This window comes from Loxodonta africana, chromosome 10 (assembly GCF_030014295.1).
Source record: "Loxodonta africana isolate mLoxAfr1 chromosome 10, mLoxAfr1.hap2, whole genome shotgun sequence".
In the NCBI taxonomy this organism is placed as follows: Eukaryota; Metazoa; Chordata; class Mammalia; order Proboscidea; family Elephantidae; genus Loxodonta; species Loxodonta africana.
The window spans coordinates 88,182,102-88,201,391 of NC_087351.1; the positions used below are offsets into that span (position 1 = coordinate 88,182,102).

Sequence of the window (19,290 nt, forward strand, 5' to 3'; positions counted from 1 at the left end):
AGAGATTTTCGTTCAGACTTAACATCGTAAAAATGTCTATTCTGCCAAAAGTGATCTATAGATAAAATGCAATTCCAACCCAAATTCCAATGACATTTTTTAATGAGATGGAGAAACAAATCACCAACTTCATATGGAAGGGAAAGAGGCCCTGGATAAGTAAAGCATTACTGAAAAAGAAGAACAAAGTGGGAGGCCTCACTCTACCAGATTTTAGATCCTATTATACCGCCACAGTAGTCAAAACAGCCTGGTACTGGTACAACAACAGATACATAGACCAGTGGAAAAGAACTGAGAATCCAGACATAAATCCATCCACATATGAGCAGTTGATATTTGACAAAGGCCCAAAATCAGTTAAATGGGGAAAAGACAGTCTGTTTAACAAATGCTGTTGGCATAACTGGATATCCATCTGCAAAAAAATGAAACAAGACCCATACCTCACTCCATGCACAAAAACTAACTCAAAATGGATCAAAGACCTGAATCTAAAATTGAAAATGATAAAGATCATGGAAGAAAAAGTAGAGACAATGCTAGGAGCCCTAATACACGGCATAAACAGTATATAAAACATTACTAACAATGCAGAAGAGAAACTAGATAACTGGGAGCTCCTAAAAATCAAACACCTATGCTCATCCAAAGACTTCACCAAAAGAATAAGAAGATTACCTACAGACTGCGAAAAAGTTTTTAGCTATGACATTTCCAATCGGCGTCTGATCTCCAAAATCTACATGATACTGCAAAAACTCAACTACAAAAAGATAAATAACCCAATTAAAAAAGGGGCAAAGGATATGAACAGGCACTTCACTAAAGAAGACATTCAGGTAGCTAACAGATACATGAGGAAATGCTCACTGTCATTAGCCATTAGAGAAATGCAAATCAAAACTACAATGAGATTCCATCTCACTCCAACAGGGCTGGCATTAATCTAAAAAACAGAATAATAAATGTTGGAGAGGTTGCGGAGAGACTGGAACACTTATACACTGCTGATGGGAATGTAAAATGGTACAACCACTTTGGAAATCAATTTGGCGCTTCCTTAAAAAGCCAGAAACAGAAGCTAGTAGAAGAGTTCAGCAGAGTATCGGGATACAAGATAAACACACAAAAATCAGTTGGATTCCTCTACATCAACAAAAAGAACATCAAGAGGAAATCACCAAATCAACGCCATTTACAGTAGCCCCCAGGAAGATAAAATACTTAGGAATAAAGCTTACCAGAGATGTAAAAGACTTATACAAAGAAAACTACAGTACACTTCTGCAAGAAGCCAAAAGAGACTTACATAAGTGTAAAAACATACCTTGCTCGTGGATAGGAAGACTTAACGTTATAAAAATGTCTATTCTACCAAAAGCGATCTATACATTTAATGCAGTTCTGATCCAAATCCCAACGACATTCTTTATGAGATGGAGAAACAAATCACCAACTTCATATGCAAGGGAAAGAGGCCCCGGATAAATAAGGCATTACTGAAAAAGAAGAACAAAGTGGGAGGCCTTACTTTACCTGATTTTAGAACCTGTTATACCGCCACAGTAGTCAAAACAGCCTGGTACTGGTACAACAACAGATACATGGACCAGTGGAACAGAATTGAGAATCCAGACATAAATCCATCCACATATGAGCAGTTGATATTTGACAAAGACCCCAAAACAGTTAAATGGGGGAAAAAACAGTCATTTTAACAAATGGTGCTGGCATAACTGGATATCCATCTGCAAAAAAAATGAAACAAGACCCACACCTCACTCCACGCACAAAAACTAACTCAAAATGGATCAAAGACCTAAATCTAAAACGATAAAGATCATGGAAGAAAAAATAGGGACAAGATTAGGAGCCAAATACATGGCATAAACAGTATACAAAACATTATTTAGAATGCAGAAGAAAAACTAGATAACTGGGAGCTCCTAAAAATCAAACACCTATGCTCATCCAAAGACTTCACCAAAAGAGTAAAAAGACTACATATAGACTAGAAAAAAGTTTTTAGCTGTGACATTTCCGATCAGCATCTGATCTCTAAAATCTACATGATACTGCAAAAACTCAACTACAAAAAGATAAATAACCCAATTAAAAAATGGGCAAAAGATATGAATAGACACTTCACTGAAGAAGACATTCAGGTAGCTAACAGAAACATGAGAAAATGTTCACAATCATTAGCCATTAGAGAAATGCAAATCCGAAGTATAATGAGATTTTATATCACTCCAACAAGGCTGGCATTAATCCAAAAAACACAAAATACTAAATGTTGGAGAGGCTGTGGAGAGATTGGAACACTTATACACTGCTGGTGGGAATGTAAAATGGTACAGCCACTTTGGAAATCAATTTGGCACTTCCTTAAAAAGCTAGAAATAGAACTACCATAAGATCCAGCAATCCCACTCCTTGGAATATATCCTAGAGAAATAAGAGCCTTTACATGAACAGATATATGCACACCCAAGTTTATTGCAGCACTGTTACAATAGCAAAAAGATGGAAGCAACCAAGGTGCCCATCGACAGATGAATGGATAAATAAATTATGGTATATTCACACAATGGAATGCTACACATCGATAAAGAACAGTGAGGAATCTGTGAAACATTTCATAACATGGAGGAACCCGGAAGGCATTATGCTGAGTGAAATCAGTCAATTGCAAAAGGACAAATATTGTATAAGAACCACTATTATAAGAACTTGAGAAATTGTTTAAACTGAGAAGAAAACATTCTTTTGTTGTTACTAGGGGTGGGGGTGGAAGGGGGCCATTCACTAATTAGATAGTAGATAGGAACTACTTTAGGTGAAGGGAAAGACAGCACACAATACGGGGGAGGTCAGCACAACTGGACTAAACCAAAAACAGAAGTTTCCTGAATAAACTGAATGCTTTGGAGGCCAGCATAGCAGGGGCAGGGGTCTGGGGACCATGGTTTCAGGGGAGAGCTAAGTCAATTGGCATAATAAAATCTATTAAGAAAACATTCTGCATCCCACTTTGGAAAGTGGCGTCTGGGGTCTTAAATGCTATCAAGCAGCCATCTAAGATGCATCAATTGGTCTTAATCCACCTGGATCAAAGGAAAATGAAGAACACCATGGACACAAGGTGATTACGAGCCCAAGAGACAGAAAGGGCCACATGAACCAGAGACTACATCATCCCGAGACCAGAAGAACTAGATGGTGCCTGGCTACAACCGATGACTGCCCTGACAGGGAACACAACAGAGAACCCCTGAGGGAGCAGGAGAGCAGTGGGATGCAGACCCCAAATTCTCGTAAAAAGACCAGACTTAATGGTCTGACTGAGACTAGAAGGACCCTGGTGGTCATGGCCCCCAGACCTTCTGTTGGCCCAGGACAGGAACCATTCCTGAAGCCAACTCTTCAGACATAGATTGGACTGGACGATGGGTTGGAGAGGGATGCTGGTGAGGAGTGAGCTTCTTGGATCAGGTAGACACTTGACACTATGTTGGCATCTCACGCCTGGTAGGCAGATGAGAGGGTGGAGGGGGTTAGAAGCTGGCGAAGTAGACACGAAAAGAGAGAGTGGAGGGAGAGAGCAGGCTGTCTCATTAGGGGGAGAGTAATTAGGAGTGTGTAGCAAGGTGTATATGGGTTTTTGTGTGAGAGACTGACTTGATTTGTAAACTTTCACTTAAAGCACAATAAAAATTATTAAGAAAAAAAAGCTAGAAATAGAACTTCCATACAATCCAGCAATCCCACTCCTTGGAATATACCCTAGAGAAATAAGAGCCTTTACATGAACAGATATATGCACACCCATGTTCACTGCAGCACTGTTTACAATAGCAAAAAGATGGAAGCAACCAAGGTGCCCATCAGCGGATGAATGGATAAATAAATTATGATGTATTCACACAATGCAATACTATGCATCGATAAAGAACAGTGATGAATCTGTGAAACTCATAACATGGAGGAATCTGGAAGGCATTATGCTGAATGAAATTAGTCAGTTGCAAAAAGACATATTGTATGAGAACTCAAGAAATAATTTAAACAGAGAAGAATATATTCTTTGATGGTTACAAGAAGGGGAAAGAAGGGAGGGAGGGAGAGAGAGAGGGGTATTCACTAATTAGATAGTAGATAAGAACTACTTTAGGCGAAGGCAAAGACAACACACAATAGAAGAGAGGTCAGCACAACTGTACTAAACCAAAAGCAAAGAAGTTTCCTAAATAAACTGAATGCTTCGAAGGCCAGTGTAGCAGGGACAGGGGTTTGGGGACCATGGTCTCAGGAGACATCTAAGTCAATTGGCATAATAAAATCTATTAAGAAAACATTCTGCATCCCACTTTGGAGAGTGGTGTCTGGGGTCTTAAACGCTAGCAAGCGGCCATCTAAGATGCATGAAATGGTCTCAACCCACCTGGAGCAGAGCAGAATGAAGAACACCAAGACACAAGGTAATTATGAGCCCAAGAGACAGAAAGGGCCACATAAACCAGAAACTGTATCAGCCTGAGACTGGAAGAACTAGCTGGTGCCCGGCTACAACTGATAACTGTCCTGACAGGGAACACAACAGAGAACCCCTGAGGGAGCAGGAGAGCAGTGAGATGCAGACCCCAAATTCTCATAAAAAGACCAGACTGAGTGTTCTGACGGAGACTAGAAGGAGCCCGGTGGTCATGGTCCCCAGACCTTCTGTTAGCCCATAACAAGAATCATTTCCAAAGCAACTCTTCAGACAGGGATTGGACTGGACAATGGAATAGAAAATGATGCTGGTGAAGAATGAGCTTCTTGAATCAAGTAGACACATGAGACTGTTGGCATCTCCTATCTGGAGGGGAGATGACAGCTCAGGCGGAGGGGGTCAGAAGCTGGCAGAATGGAAACGAAAAGAGAGAGTGGAGGGAAGGAGTGTGCTGTCTCATTAAAGGGAGAGCAATTAGGAGTATATGGCAAGGTGTGTATCAACTTTTGTATGAGAGACTGACTTAAGTTGTAAACTTTCACTCAGAGCCCAATAAAAATTAAAAAAAATAAATTTTTTCTTCTCTGAACATAGATGTGTACTAGCAGCTTGGTAGAAGTTGTTCCTAAAAAAATTATTTTAACAGTTTCCCTTTTGCTTTTGCCTCATTTCATGATTACAAACCAGTTATTCCCATATAACAAATGGGTTGTGAAGGGAATCTCCATCAATCTTGTTTTTTTTGTTGTTTTTTTTTGTTTTTTCTTATAGGCAATCTTTGGCAGCCAGACACTACCTAACTCCAATTTATGGTCAGTGAATAATGGTGCAGGCTGCAGAATTTCAAGTGCCACAGCTAGTGGCCAGAAGCCAATTACACTGTCACAAAAAGTGGTGCCACTTCCAAGTTCATCCTCCTCCCTGCTCCCCAAACCCCCATCCAATAACAGACAAGTGCTCAGAAAGTCAGCATCCCAGAAGTCTTCCAAGTAAGTTTTCTATATTCATTGTTTCTTCAGAGTTATACAAATTTTATGCTAGTAGTGCTCTCTACTGAGCCTTCAACACAGTTTGTAATGAAGTATTGAAAACAAGAATACTTGATGGAGAATAAAGGATAATTCTGGTCCTCAACCATAACTACAAATTAGAATCACCTGGGTAGTTATCGAAACATTGGACTCTACCCAGTACAAAGAACAAGCACTGTTTTCTTATTTTTTTGTTTTTCAATTTTATTGTGGTAAAATATGTATAACCATTTTTAAGTGGAGAATTCAGTAACAGTAGGAACCTTCACCATGTTGTACAACCATCACCACTATATACTTCTAAAAGTTTGTTATTTCCCAAATAGAAATTCAGTATACCTAAATGGGTAACTGTCCATTCTTCCCTGCCACCAGCTACTGGTAACCACTGTTATACTTTTGTCTCTATGCATTTGCCAGTTCTAAATATTTTGTATAAATGGAATAATACAATAATTGTCCCTTTGTGTCTGGGGAATTTGAACTGCCAACATTTCGGCTAGCAGACAAACATTTAACCACTGTGCTACCACAGCTCCTTTCCTGTTTCACTTAGCATGTTTTCAAGGTTCATTCATGCCATAGCATGTACCGGAACTTCATGTCTATTTCTGGCTGTATGATGTTGTCATTGTTAGGTGCCATTAAGGTAGCTCTGACTCGTAATGATTGACCCCATGTACAGCAGAAAAAACACTGCCTGGCCCTGCGCCATCCTCAAAATCTTTATGTTTGAGCTCATTGTTGGCAGCCACATGTCAGTTCATCTCATTGAAGGTCTTCCTCTTTTTCAATGACCCCCAGTTTTCCCAAGCATCATGTCCTTCTCCAGGGACTCATCCCTCCTGATAACATGTCCAAAGTGAGCAAGTTGAAGTCTCGCCATCTTCGTTGCTAAGGAGCATTCTGGTTGTACTTCCTCCAAGACAGATGTGTTAGTTCTTCTGGCAGTCCATGGTGTATTCACTATTCTTTGCCAACACCACAATTTAAAGGCATCAATTCTTCTGTCTTCCTTATTCATTGTGCAGCTTTCACATGCATATGAGGCAAGTGAAAATACCATGGCTTAGGTCAGGCACACCTCAGTCCTTAAAGTGACATCTTTGCTTTTTAACACTTTAAAGAGGGGTTTTTTTTTGCAGCAGATATGCCCAGTGCAATGCATCATTTGATTTTTTTTTTAATGTGCTTTAAGTGAAAGTTTACGGTTCAAGTCAGTTTCTCATACAAAAACTTAAACACACATTGTTACGTGACCCTACTTGCTCTCCCTACAATGTGACAGATCGCCTCTTCTCCACCCTGTATTTCCCATGTCCATTCAATGAGCTTGTTTGATTTCTTGACTGCTGTTTCCATGGAAGTTTATTGTGGATCCACGTAAAATGAAATCCTTGACAACTTCAGTCTTTTCTCTGTTTATCATGATGTCGTTTATTGGTCCAGTTGTGATGATTTTTGTTTTCTTTATGTTGAGATGTAATCGATATAAAAGGCTATAGTCTTTGATCTTCATTGGCAAGTGCTTCAAGTCCTCTTTGCATTCAGCAAGCGAGGTTGTATCCTCTGCATATCACAGGTTGTTAATGAGTCTGCCTCCAATCCTGATGCTGTGTTGTTCTTCATATAATCCAGCTTCTTGGATTATTTGCTCAACATACAGATTGAATAAGTATAGTGAAAGGATACAACCTTGACTCACACCTTTCCTGATTTTAAAAACATGCAGTATAGTATCCCCTTGTTCTGTTTGAACAGCTGCCTCTTGGCCTATGTACAGGTTCCTCATGAACACAATAAGTGTTCTGGAATTCCCATTCTTCTCCACGTTATCCATAATTAGTCATGATCCACACATTCAAATGCCTTTGTGTAGTCAATAAAACACAGGTAAACATCTTTCTGGTATTCTCTGCTTTCAGCCAAGATCCGTCTGACATCGGCAGTGATATCTGTTGTTCCATATCCTCTTCTGAATCTGGCTTCAATTTCTGGCAGTTCCCTGTCTATGTACTGCTGCAACCATTTTTTAATTATCTTCAGCACAATTTTACTTGCATGTGATGTTAATGATGATGTTTAATAATTTCCACATTCTGTTGGATGACCCTTCTTTGGAATGGGCACAAATATGGATTTCTTCTGGTCAATTGGTCAAGTAGCTGTCTTCCCAATTTCTTGGCATAGATGAGTGAGAGTTTCTGGCATTGCATCCAATTGTGGAAACATGTCAGTTGGTATTCTATCAATTCCTAGAGCGTTGTTTTTTGCTAATGCCTTCACTGCACCTTGGACTTCTTCCTTCAGCACCATCCGTTCTTGATCACATGCTACCTCCTGAAATGGTTGAAAGTCAACCAGTTCTTTTTGATACAGTGAATCTGTGTATTCCTTCCACCTTCTTTTGATTCTTTCTGCGTCATTCAACTCTTTGCCCATAGAATCCTTCAATGTTGTAACTCCAAGCTGGAAATTTTTATATTAGCTTAAGAAATGCCAAGCCTGTTCCTTCCTTTTGGTTTTCTAACTCCAGGTCTTTGCACATTACATTATAATACTTCGCCTTGTCTTCTCAAGCTGCCCTTTGAAATCTTCTGTTCAGCTCTTTTACTTTGTCATTTCTTCCATTTGCTTTAACTGCTAGACTTTCAAGAGCAAGTTTCAGAGTCTCTTCTAACATCCATTATGGTCTTTTTTTTTTTTTTTTTTCTGTCTTTCTGATGACCTTTTGCTTTCTTTGTGTATGCTGTCCTTGATATCATCCCTCAACTCATCCGATCAGTCATTAGTGTTCACTGCATCAAATCTATTCTTGAGATGGTCTCTAAATTTATGTGGTATATACTTAACGTTGTACTTTGGCTCTCATGGATTTGTTTTAATTTTCTTCAGCTTCAGCTTGAACTTGCATATGAACTATTGATGGTCTTTTCCACAGTTGGCCCTTGGCCTTGTTCTGACTGGTGATATTGAGCTTCCCTATTGTCTCTTTCCACACAGGTAGTCGATTTGATTCCTGTGTATTCTATCCAGCAAGGTCCACCTGTATAGTCACCATTTATGTTTTAAAAAAGGTATTTGCAATGAAGAAGTTGTTGGTCTTGCAAAATTCTATCATGTGATCTATAGCTTCATTTTTATCACCAAGGCCATATTTTCCAATTACTGATCTTCTTTGTTTCCAACTTTCACATTTCAATCACCAGTAATGATCGATTTATCTTGATTGCATGCTTGATCAATTTCAGACTGCAGAAGTTGGTAAAAATCTTTAATTTCTTCATCTTTGGCATTAGTAGTTGGTGCATAAACAGCTCTAAACATCCATTAGTAATCAGAATGTGGAATGTACGAAGTATGAATCAAGGAAAATCGAATATCGTCAGAAATGAAATGGAACACGTAAAGATCGATATACCCTAGGTATTAGTGAGGTGAAATGGACTGGTATTGGCCATTTTGAATAGGACAATCATATGGTCTGTTAGTGCCAGGAATAACAAATTGAAGAGGAATGGTGTTGTTTTATCATCAAAAAGAACATTTCAAAATCTATCCTGAAGTACAACACTATCAGTGATAGGATAATATCCATACACTTACAAGGAAGGCCAGTTAATACAATTATTATTCATATTTACGCACCATTGTACATGTGTACCACATTTTATCCATTCATCTGTTGATGGACGCTTGGATTGTTTCCACCTTTTAGCCATTGTGAATAATGCTGCACTGAACATGGGTATACAAGTATCTGTTTGAGTCCCTTCTTTCAAGTCCCTTTTTTTTATACGTAGGAGTGACTTGCTGAGTCATATGGTAATTATATGTTCAACTTTTTGAGGAACAGCCTAACTGTTTTCCACATTGGTTGCACCATTTTATATTCCTACCAGCAATGTATAAGGGTTCTACCTTCTCCATATCCTTGCCAACACTTATTTTTCATTTTTCTGATAAAAAGCTATCCTTGGATATGAAGTGGTATTCCGTTGTGGCTTTGATTTGCATTTCCCTAGTAACTGGATTTTTTAGTAACTAGTGACATTAAACATCTTTATTAAACATCTTTTCCTGTCCATGATAGTCATTTGTATATCTCCCTTAGAGAAATGTCTATTCAAATTCTTTGCCCCTTTTTTGAATGAGTTGTTTGTCCTTTTGTTGTTAAGTTATAAACCAAAAACCAAACCAAACCTGTTGCCATCAAGTCGATTCTGACTCATAGCGACCCTGTAGGACGGAGTAGAACTGCCCCACGTGGTTTCCAGGGAGCACCTGGTGGATTCTCTTAAGCACTACGCCATCATGGTTTCTTGCTGAGTTATAAGAATACTTAATATACTCTAGATATTAAGCAACATTACTAATATTTTCTCCCATCCTGCAGGTTGTCTCTTCACTTTCTTGATAAAGACCATTAATGCACAAAAGCTTTTAATTTTGATGAAATCCGGTTTGTCTACTTTGTCTTTTGTTGCTCATACTTTTTTTGGTGTCATATCTAAGAACTCATTGTTAAAAACAAGGACTTGAAGCTTTACCCCTATGTATTCTTAGTATTATATTTAGGTCTTTGATTCACTTTGAATTAATTTTTGGTATATGGTGTGAGGTTCTTTTGCATGTGGCAATCCAATTGTCCCAGCACCATTTGTTGAAGAGACTGTTCTTTGCCATTGAATGGACTTAGCACCCTCATTGAAAATTGATTGACAATAGATGTTGTTGTTGTTAGGTGCCGTGGAGTCAGTTCCAACTCATAGGGACCCTCTGTACAACAGAACAAAATAATACCAAGCCCTGCACCAACCTCACAACTGTTGTTATGCTTGAGCCCATCGTTGGCAGCCACTGTGTCAATCCATCTCGTTGAGGATCTTCTTTTTAGCTGACCCTCTACTTTACCAAGCATGATGTCCTTCTCCAGGGACTGGTCCCTCCTGATAACATGTCCAAAGTATGCAAAATGAAGTCTCAGCATCCTTGCTTCTAAGGAGCATTCTGGCTAGAGTTCTTCCGAAATGACAGTAGATGGATAGGTTTATTTCTGAACTCTCAATTCTATTCCAATGGTCTGTATGTCTAACCTTATGCCAGCACTACATTGTTTCAATTTCTGTAGCTTTGTAGTACATTTTACATTGGGAAGTGTGAGTCCTTCTACTCTGTTCTTCTTTTTCAAGATTGTTTTGCTATTCAGGGTTCCTTGCAATTCCATATGAATGTAAGAATTGGCTTTTCCATTTCAGGTGCTGGTCTTTTATGTGTCATTCCCTCCTTCCCCCCTGCCCCCATTGACTGTAATGATAGCTACTGGTAAGGTTCAGGGTCATTACCAACCAACTCTTTGGACTTCTGGCAGGTCCTACAATCAGATGTTATACACCCAGTAACAGTCCTGACTATGGGCTTGGGAAAAAGAAAATGAAAACTGCCTCTTGCATGTATCTTTTTTGGTCCTTCTACAGAGCCAAAATCTTTAGATCTTTTCAGTTGCATATAAAATTCAGTACCCCTCTCTTGTTTGTTTCACTTTCAGGCATTTGAATGGAAAGATATGGGATCGAGGTTCCATTTCAGAGGGTTAACTTCATTGACATTAGTCAACAGGTTCTGTGTAGCAACAATATTTCTGATACGTTTTGTAGTCTACATTTGTTTACATCAAAAAAGACTTTTCCATGCCTGCATCAAATTTGTGTAGGTCACATCCTTCACTCTACCATAGGGACCCAGTAAGACAGAGTAGAACTGCCCTATAGGGTTTCTAAGGAGCAGCTGGTGGATGCGAACTGCCAACCTTTTGGTTAGCATGTTATCTCTTAACCACCGTACCACCAGGGCTCCGTCTTCTAGCTAAACTCGTTGCTGCCAAGTTGATTTCAACCAATAGTGACCCTAACCCAGACCAGTGCCGTCGAGTCGATTCTGACTCATAGCGACCCTATAGGACAGAGTAGAGCTGCCCCAGAATTTCCAAGGAGCCTAGTGAACTAGAAATAGATTGGTAAAGTGTATTTGTTCTAGGAGCCTTCTTCGTTTTAAAATTGGGGAACTTTTCAGAGATGTCTGGAAGAGACAGACATTCCCTGCAATATAGACATCTAGAGGGGATTTGGGTATTTCTCCTGCTCTCATTAAGGCTCCCCATTCATTTGCCCTTCATAAGATCAATTTTAGTTGTAAGAAAAAATCCTAGGACATAGAAAAAACAGTTGCTGTTTTTCCCATCTTAGAGGGTGAATCAAATTCTGGATTCAGGTTGAAAACAATCCCTTGTAGCTGTTTTGATTATATTGCTGCTGTTATTCATTGCCGACTAAGTGCCAAGCACTGTTTTAGGAATAGTTGGCATTATAATGACTTTATTATTTATAATGAGAGCTGTTGACCCAGCTCTCTGGCGGATAGGGAAGGGTGAAGGAAGGCTGCAGTTCATGGTTGAAGGCACACAGCAAAATAGAAAAGAAACTGTATGCCCCATCACCCCAGAAGGAGTAAGTCTAGTCCTTAAAGATAGAGCCCCTGGAGCCAGACTGCCTGCTTTCACTTCCCAGCTCCACACTTACTTTGCCTCAGTTTCCTAATTCGTAAAATAGGGACAATAATAGCATCTGTTTCATAGGACAGTTGCCTCAGTTTCCTTCTTCGTAAAATAGGGACAATAATAGCATCCATTTCATAGGACAGTTGATCAACATTAAAAGAGTTAGTACATGTAAAGTACATAGAACAAGGTCTGACACACGTCAGAACTCAATAAGCCTTAGTCACCATCGTGTGCTTTCTAAAACCACACTCTCCTTCATAGGTTGGAAAAGCCCACAGTTAGCTAGGAAAAGTAATCCTTATTTGTGGATTCTACCATTATTGCTAATCCTCTGATGTCTTAGTTGTCTAGTGCTGCTGTAACCGAAATACCACAAGTGGGCGGCTTTAATGAACATAAATTTATTTTCTCACAGTTTAGGAGGCTAGAGGTCTGAATTCAGGGCACTGGCTTGAGGGAAAGGCTTTCTCTCTCTGTCAGCTCTGAGGGAAGATGCTCATTTCTTTTCAGCTATTGTTCCTTGGTTCCGTGGCAATCTTTATGTGGCCTGGCATCTGTCTTCCCCCATTTGTGCTTGCTTATTTCTGTGCCTAAATCTGCTCCTTTTGTATCTCAAAAGTAATTAGCTTAAAACACATCCTCCGCTGATATAGCCTTATTAATGTAACAAAGAAAACCTTATTCCCAAATGGGATTACATCTACAGGTGTAGGCGTTAGGATTTATGGCACACATTTTTGGGGGGTGGGGGGAACACAATTCAATCCATAACACCTGAGCTGTGCCTTGGTGGCCCAGGTGGCCAGCTGCCCTGCTGGGGGCGGTGGGCTCCTTCAGAGGCAGCAGTGCTGGACATTTGCTTCCCTGAACTCACTGCTGGCAGGAGAACCCCGCAGCCTCCTGAGATGGAATTGCAGCTCTTTGGACAAACTTTGCTTTGCTGCATTTTTGTGGTTTCTTCTCTCTGACAGGCAGAAGTGTGGGAAAACCGGAAACAGCTCAGCACCAAAAATGCACAGAAGAGGGGAAAAAGCAAAGATTTCTTCAGAATTTAAGAAATATAATCCAAGTATCAAAAGGCATGCTGTGAGGCGTTGTTCCAGGAAATAGTTTCCAATTTGCCTTTAAAACTCTAGCACAAGTCTCTGAAGCTAAGTTAGCACTAATGGAGACCATAACATTCTCTCACTTACATGTAAAATGTACAGTGTCACGAGGCCCCACTATTTTCAAATATTCTTCTGATTTTTAGTAAAAAGAATTCTATGGTTTTTCATCTGAACTGACGGTTGAAATAGCATTTTTTTTAATCTGAACTGACTTAATGAAAAGTTTCCTCTATGAAGTATCCAGATAATGTTATTTTTTAATAAAATTTTCATTTTAGATAAATTTAGATTTACAAAGAATTTAAGATAGTTCAGAGAATTCCTGAATATGCCTTACCCAGTTTCCCCATTGTTAACATCTTGTCATGGTACTTTTGAAGACTGTACCATACTAAAGAGCTGTCACTGATACATTACTATTAACTAAACTCAATACTTCATTTGGATTCTTATTCTAGAGGAACCTTCCATAGCTCCATAAACCAGGATCCTGAGTATCGGTTGATATATTCCTACTCTTCTAATGTAATTCATGTTTCTAGCCAGCATAGCAAGTTAGTTAACATCTCTGTGAGTCAGTTTCCTAATTTTAAAATAAAGGTAATAATAGTACCTGTTTCATAGGGTCATTAAAAGAACTAAATGAGTCAGTGAATGTCAAACAGAAATACTGTGCCTGGTATACAGTAAATGCCAAATAAGTGTTAGGTATTATTGTGGTTACTGTTAAGATGGCATTTCAAGGCTATGTAATTTTTTTACTTTCTTCTTGTAAGATATGTTGCTTCATTTGCTTGGAGCTTATTGTGGCCTTCCCTCTGGCTCAGTTCAGAATAATCAGGAACCCTCAGCGATGACTGGTGATACTGAGTCACGCTCAGGAATGCCATAGTCGCCCCAAGAGACACAACTAATGAGAAGTTGTAATGAGTTTTTGACCATGCCAAGCCCTGTGTTTTGGGGTTGAACTTCAAACTTCTCCGAGCACAGAAGTTGGCATTGAACAAATATAGAAGCAATTTCCAAGAGCATCAAAGTTTCCACATCCTAGAGGGTCAAGTTTAGAGAACAATAGAACATAAAAGATGGAATGTCACTTGGATTTTGGTGCAAAGGGAGTTGAGAATCAACAGTGGAGCCCTATTTCTTTATGATAATATTCAAGTCACTTTCCCTCTAAAGGTTTCAATTTCCCATCTGTAAAACAAAAGCCACTGTCCTCACTGAATAATTAAGCAAAGTAACTTTTCTGCCTATTCCACTGAAAGCTTTTTTATGAGCACATTTGTTTTTCAGCCCTGATGCTTTACAGCCCTTTTTCTCATCCCCTCTTGGCCCAGGAGTTCGTTGTTATAATTCTCTAATTTATATACTTGTATTTCCTTTAAAGGAACTGTGGTGGCACAGTGGTTAAAATGCTCAGCTGTGATTCAAAAGGTCAGCGGTTCAAACCTACCAGCCACCCTGTGGGAGAAAGATGTGACAGTCTACTTGTGTAAGGATTATAGCCCTGGAAACCCTATGGGGAAGTTCTTCTCTGTCCTATAAGATTCCTATGAGTTGGAAGCAATTCGACGGCAATGGGTATATTTCCTTTAGCTAAATTTCATTTGTCAATTCTGCAAAGAGCACAATTCAGATTTTTTTTTTAACCTTATCCATAGTGCCAGTAGCCTTGCTTGATTCTCCTCTCTAGTGTTTGCAACATTTCATAACTTAGTACCCTCTTCAGATTCTCCTTTCAAAACTATTTGTGGTATTTCTTCCAAACAGTCAGCTGAACCAAGAAGGACGGCAGCCTGTGAACAGCTACACGCATCTGAACTGTCTCTTCCTTGTAACTGACCTTCTTTTCAGAGCCAGAATCACTCTCCAGGAAATATGGAGAAAGAAACCCGAGGAGACTGCAGTTTGCCAGGCACACGGGCAAAACCAGACACTAGGGATGAATTGGAAAGGGCAGGGTCGAAGCTGTTGGAACTTAGGAGACTTCTCTGCAGAAAGAAAGCTGTTTAAGAAATACCAGACTGAACTAAAGTGCTTTTCTTTAAATAACTAGGAGTATTTTCTTTATCCAGGTCTTAGGATATTTTGTATCAGGGTGACCTCAGTGGAAACTGAAGGTAACTGCTGTTCTGTGTCAGCACCCAGGACAGTGGAGTGGGAGGAGGAGGGAGGGAAGCAATCAAAAGGGAAGCAGCATGGTAAAACCGAATGCCAATTAATGTGACCCAAACATTTAGTGCTGTCAGCAGTAAAGTGAAAGATGCTCAGAGATCAGTGTCAGACGGATGTAAAATAAGCATCCAGTAAAGAAAAGAAATGTTTATCTCTTTAATATATGAGCCATTATAGTGAGAAGATTCTAGAACTAAATGATCAGTAGTTCTACTGGCCCATAAACCATAATAGGTTCTTGGTGTGAGCATAGAATATTGCATGTTGTAGGTTAACTATCTTATATTAGCCTTTCAGTCTTTTATTAGGTGTAGTTTCAAGAAACATGGTTGAATCTATGGCATATCCATACTTAATAATAGAATTCTCTAAATTTCACATTTCCGAAATATGTAATCATAGACTTTTAATGCTGGAAGATAAAGAAACAGAAGCGTAGTGTGGGACTTTGAGTGTGGCAAGGTACACAGGTGGTCAGCAGCAGAGCCAGAACTGGAACTCACATCACCTACTGTACTAACCTCAAACTATTCCCAATAGACCACTGATTTCAAATCCATCCCGTACAGCAAGTGGGAGATTAATTATCCCAGAATATTGCCCTTGAACAAATGCAGTTTAAGCACTTAGGAACTCACTCCTTTTACATGCCAATTCTGCCATTAAAATGACTAATGAAATATTCAGAAGGAGGAAGAATTGGGGCCACTTTCATACTAGAGTTTTGGGGGATTTCTGTTAGACATAGCGCAGGGTTGAAGAAAACATTTAGGGCTTTTATGTAATACTTTTCTGAGAAAGTGCAAGCCTGGGAAATGATTGGGAGACCTGGAATATCCCAGAAAATACACTCTGACTCTAAGGGGCAGGGCCTGGAGGTAGAAAGAGGTAAGGACCAGTCAGGGGACCTACCCGTTAGACTCTCTTCCCTCTACCAGCCCTCAGCATCTGGACCTCAGTGATGGCTTTAGGAAGTCTGAGGGTTTGCTTTTGGAGTGGACAATGAATGACGTCAAAGAGCTGAGTACTAGCAGCCCACACCTGATCAAAACTTGCCATTGAGGTTTATATGTCCAGTGGGGAGGAGAAGTACGTGAGAGCCATTGAGATGATCGGTCTTTCTTAGGTGATTCATATTTGTGTAATTTAAATTAAAATCTTACTCTTTATCCCTACCTGCTGGATTATTAAAATAGCTGCTAGGTATTTCCCATCCTCATTCCCCTTCTTTGTTATCTGAGCATGAAAATTCCTTTTTAAAGGATCTGGATACTTGGAAACAACATGAATGTCCACCAACAGATAAATGGATAAACCGTGGTGTATGCATAAAACAAACAACCAGTTGCTGTCATTGATTTTTGACTCATGGCAACCTCATGTGTATCAGAGTAGAACTACACTCCACCAGATTTTCAATGGCTGTAATCTTACAGAAGTAGATCTCCAAGCATTTCTTCCATGGTGTAGCTGGGTGCATTTGAACCACCTTCCTTTTGGATAGTAGCCAAGAACAAACACTTTGCACCACCCAGGGACCTTGACATATACATACAGTGGAATATTATTCAGCCAAAAAGAAACGAAGTTCTGATACATGCTATGACATGGATGAGCCATGAAAACATTGTGCTAAGTGAAATAAGCCAGACATAGGGACAAATATTATATGATCCCACTTATAAGAAATATCTAGAATAGGCAAATGCGTAGAGACAGAAGTAAATTAGTGGTTACCATTGGCTGGGGGGAGGGCAAGATGGGAGTTCGGCTAATGGGTACAGTGTTTCTGTCTGGGGTGATGAAAAAGTTTTGGAAACACATCGTGGTGATAACTGTAAAGCATTGTGAATATGGGATAATTAATGCCACTGAAGTATACACTTAAAAAGGTGGTTAAAATAACAAATTTTATGTTATATATATTTTACCACAAAAAATATATGTATTTGGACAGGAACTTATACCAGCCTCTTATAGAATCCATATTAGTTCCTCCATGAGCTTAAGCCCTTAATGGAAGGAGAGAAGCTTAACGAGAAGTTTAGTTAACAAGCGCTTTACTTCTTTCTGATTGCTCACTGGGAACAAGCAGTCCAGATACTTATTTATGAGGCAAGGAATGGGAATTCCGAGGGTCTGTGTCTGGCATCATCACAGATAAGTTTCTTTGTTCCCCTTAATTTGCTGTGCTGAGTCCTTTTTCTTTATGTATTTTCTTTTCATCTTTTTCATTGTTGTTGATTTTGTATTTGCTGAGTCTTCATGTTTTTCTTGTTTTATATTTTGATGTGTAGAATTGTTAGTTTCCTTTGTGGTTACCGGTTTTGCAGACTATGAGCACCCAGTGCTGTTGGCTGTAAGGACTGGGAGTCACCCACTTATTCTTGGACCCCTGTCATGGGTGGCTCAGTGGAATGGGTGGAGCCACCAGTCCTCAGGCTCCTTGATGTGGGTAGGTGAGGGCCCTGCTTAATGGGCAGAGCTGTCATGAATCTGCCACTCCCCCTTATAGCAGATACAGGTGAAAATAGGCTTCAGGTATATACCCTGTTATACTGTCCTAATGAAGGCCTACACTGTTTAAATGGCCCCACACGGGTCTATGCAGGGGTGAAAGGCAAAGTCCATGGACCCCCTTATGGCCATGCCTAGGCAAAGTGGCTGTGCCTGCCCCTAGTTCCCAGATTCGGGGAGTTGGCAGATTATTTTTTCCTGTTAATTTGTCCCCTCTCCAAAGCTGGGAGAATGGCTCAGAGCGTGTGTCAGATCCTACTTCCGGCTCAGGGAGCACAGCAATTGCTGAAGCCAGACCAGACAGGGACCTGGAGCAAAGTGGGGAGGGGACAGGTAAATGAGAGAGAGGTACTTCCCAAAAGGGTTTTTTTGTTTTGTTTTTTGATCTGTGTGGTAGGTTAGACACTTGTAATTATCTTTCGCTGATTGAGCGCTGTTTCTTGGTGGTTCTGGAGGCTTTAGCAGACTCTCCACCACTTGGTCTCTCCCAATGTGGAAAACGCATCCCAAGCGACACTGCTTGCCACACGGCGCACACCAGCCTATCCAGCCTGTAGGGTGCCAGTGCCAGCCAGGTCAGGTCTGGCAACTCCTCGCTTCCGAACCATCTCTCCCCGCTCCCCGCTGCTCAGTCCAATTCCTCAACTTTGTCTTTGATGTTCAAGGCTCCTAGATTGTCATATATAACCCATACACCTGTTTTTTCAGGTCTTTGTTGTAAGAGGGACCACAGGAAGCATCTGACTACTACACCATCTTGGCCCTGTCTCTTAAAATTCTCTAAATTGAGTCCTCTTAAGGAAATAAGATACTTGAGTAGACCTTGAAAGCATTTTAAAAATATCGCCTCTAAAATCTTTCTCTGAATCTTTTTCTGAAGCCTTCAGAGGCTTCCAAGTACCTACAAGATAAAGTTAAGAGCCCTTTCCCTGAGTACCCTATCCCCTTACACAGGCTGCTCCACCAAGATGCTTCCATTGTTTGTTCCTACCCCGTGTTTTTGAATGCCCATAGGCCTCTTCTTCAGTCTAAATTCTGCCTTTTTTTCAAGGTTGGGTTTTTAGTTTATCACCTTTATGTACCTTTCCCAACTGTTACATCCTCAACCCCTCAGCTGACTATTAACTATCTACCTCCTTGTCTAAGTTTTCCCTTTTATATATTTTCTGCTTTCTGAAGCCGTTTTAAAGGTAGATACCTTGTCTTCTCCGTTTTCATCACAAAATTATTGAACGTCCACTCTACTATACATTGCTGTAAACATTGGTGATGACACCAAAGGACAAAACAGTTACGATCCCTGCTTTCGTGAAGTTATCTTTGAGAGAGAGGAGCTGAATGAAGTCTCCAGCCCCTGATACAGCTTATATTAGTGATAAATGGAGTGGTGGAGATGGA

At 40.0% G+C, this 19,290-nt stretch overlaps 1 protein-coding gene across 15 annotated transcripts in view; it reads left to right on the plus strand.

Moving 5' to 3' along the window:
- Nucleotides 1–19,290, plus strand: part of TTLL5 (tubulin tyrosine ligase like 5) — a 333,448-nt gene that overhangs the window by 255,624 nt on the left and 58,534 nt on the right. For 13 of the 15 annotated variants that reach the window (XM_010588760.3, XM_064292769.1, XM_023546385.2 and 10 more), the window contains one exon: nt 5,270–5,487. The exons of the other annotated variants lie outside the window; for them this stretch is intronic. In XM_010588760.3, the coding sequence (XP_010587062.1) occupies nt 5,270–5,487 (218 nt within the window). The remainder of the gene's footprint in view (nt 1–5,269; nt 5,488–19,290) is intronic. 15 annotated transcript variants of the gene reach the window in all.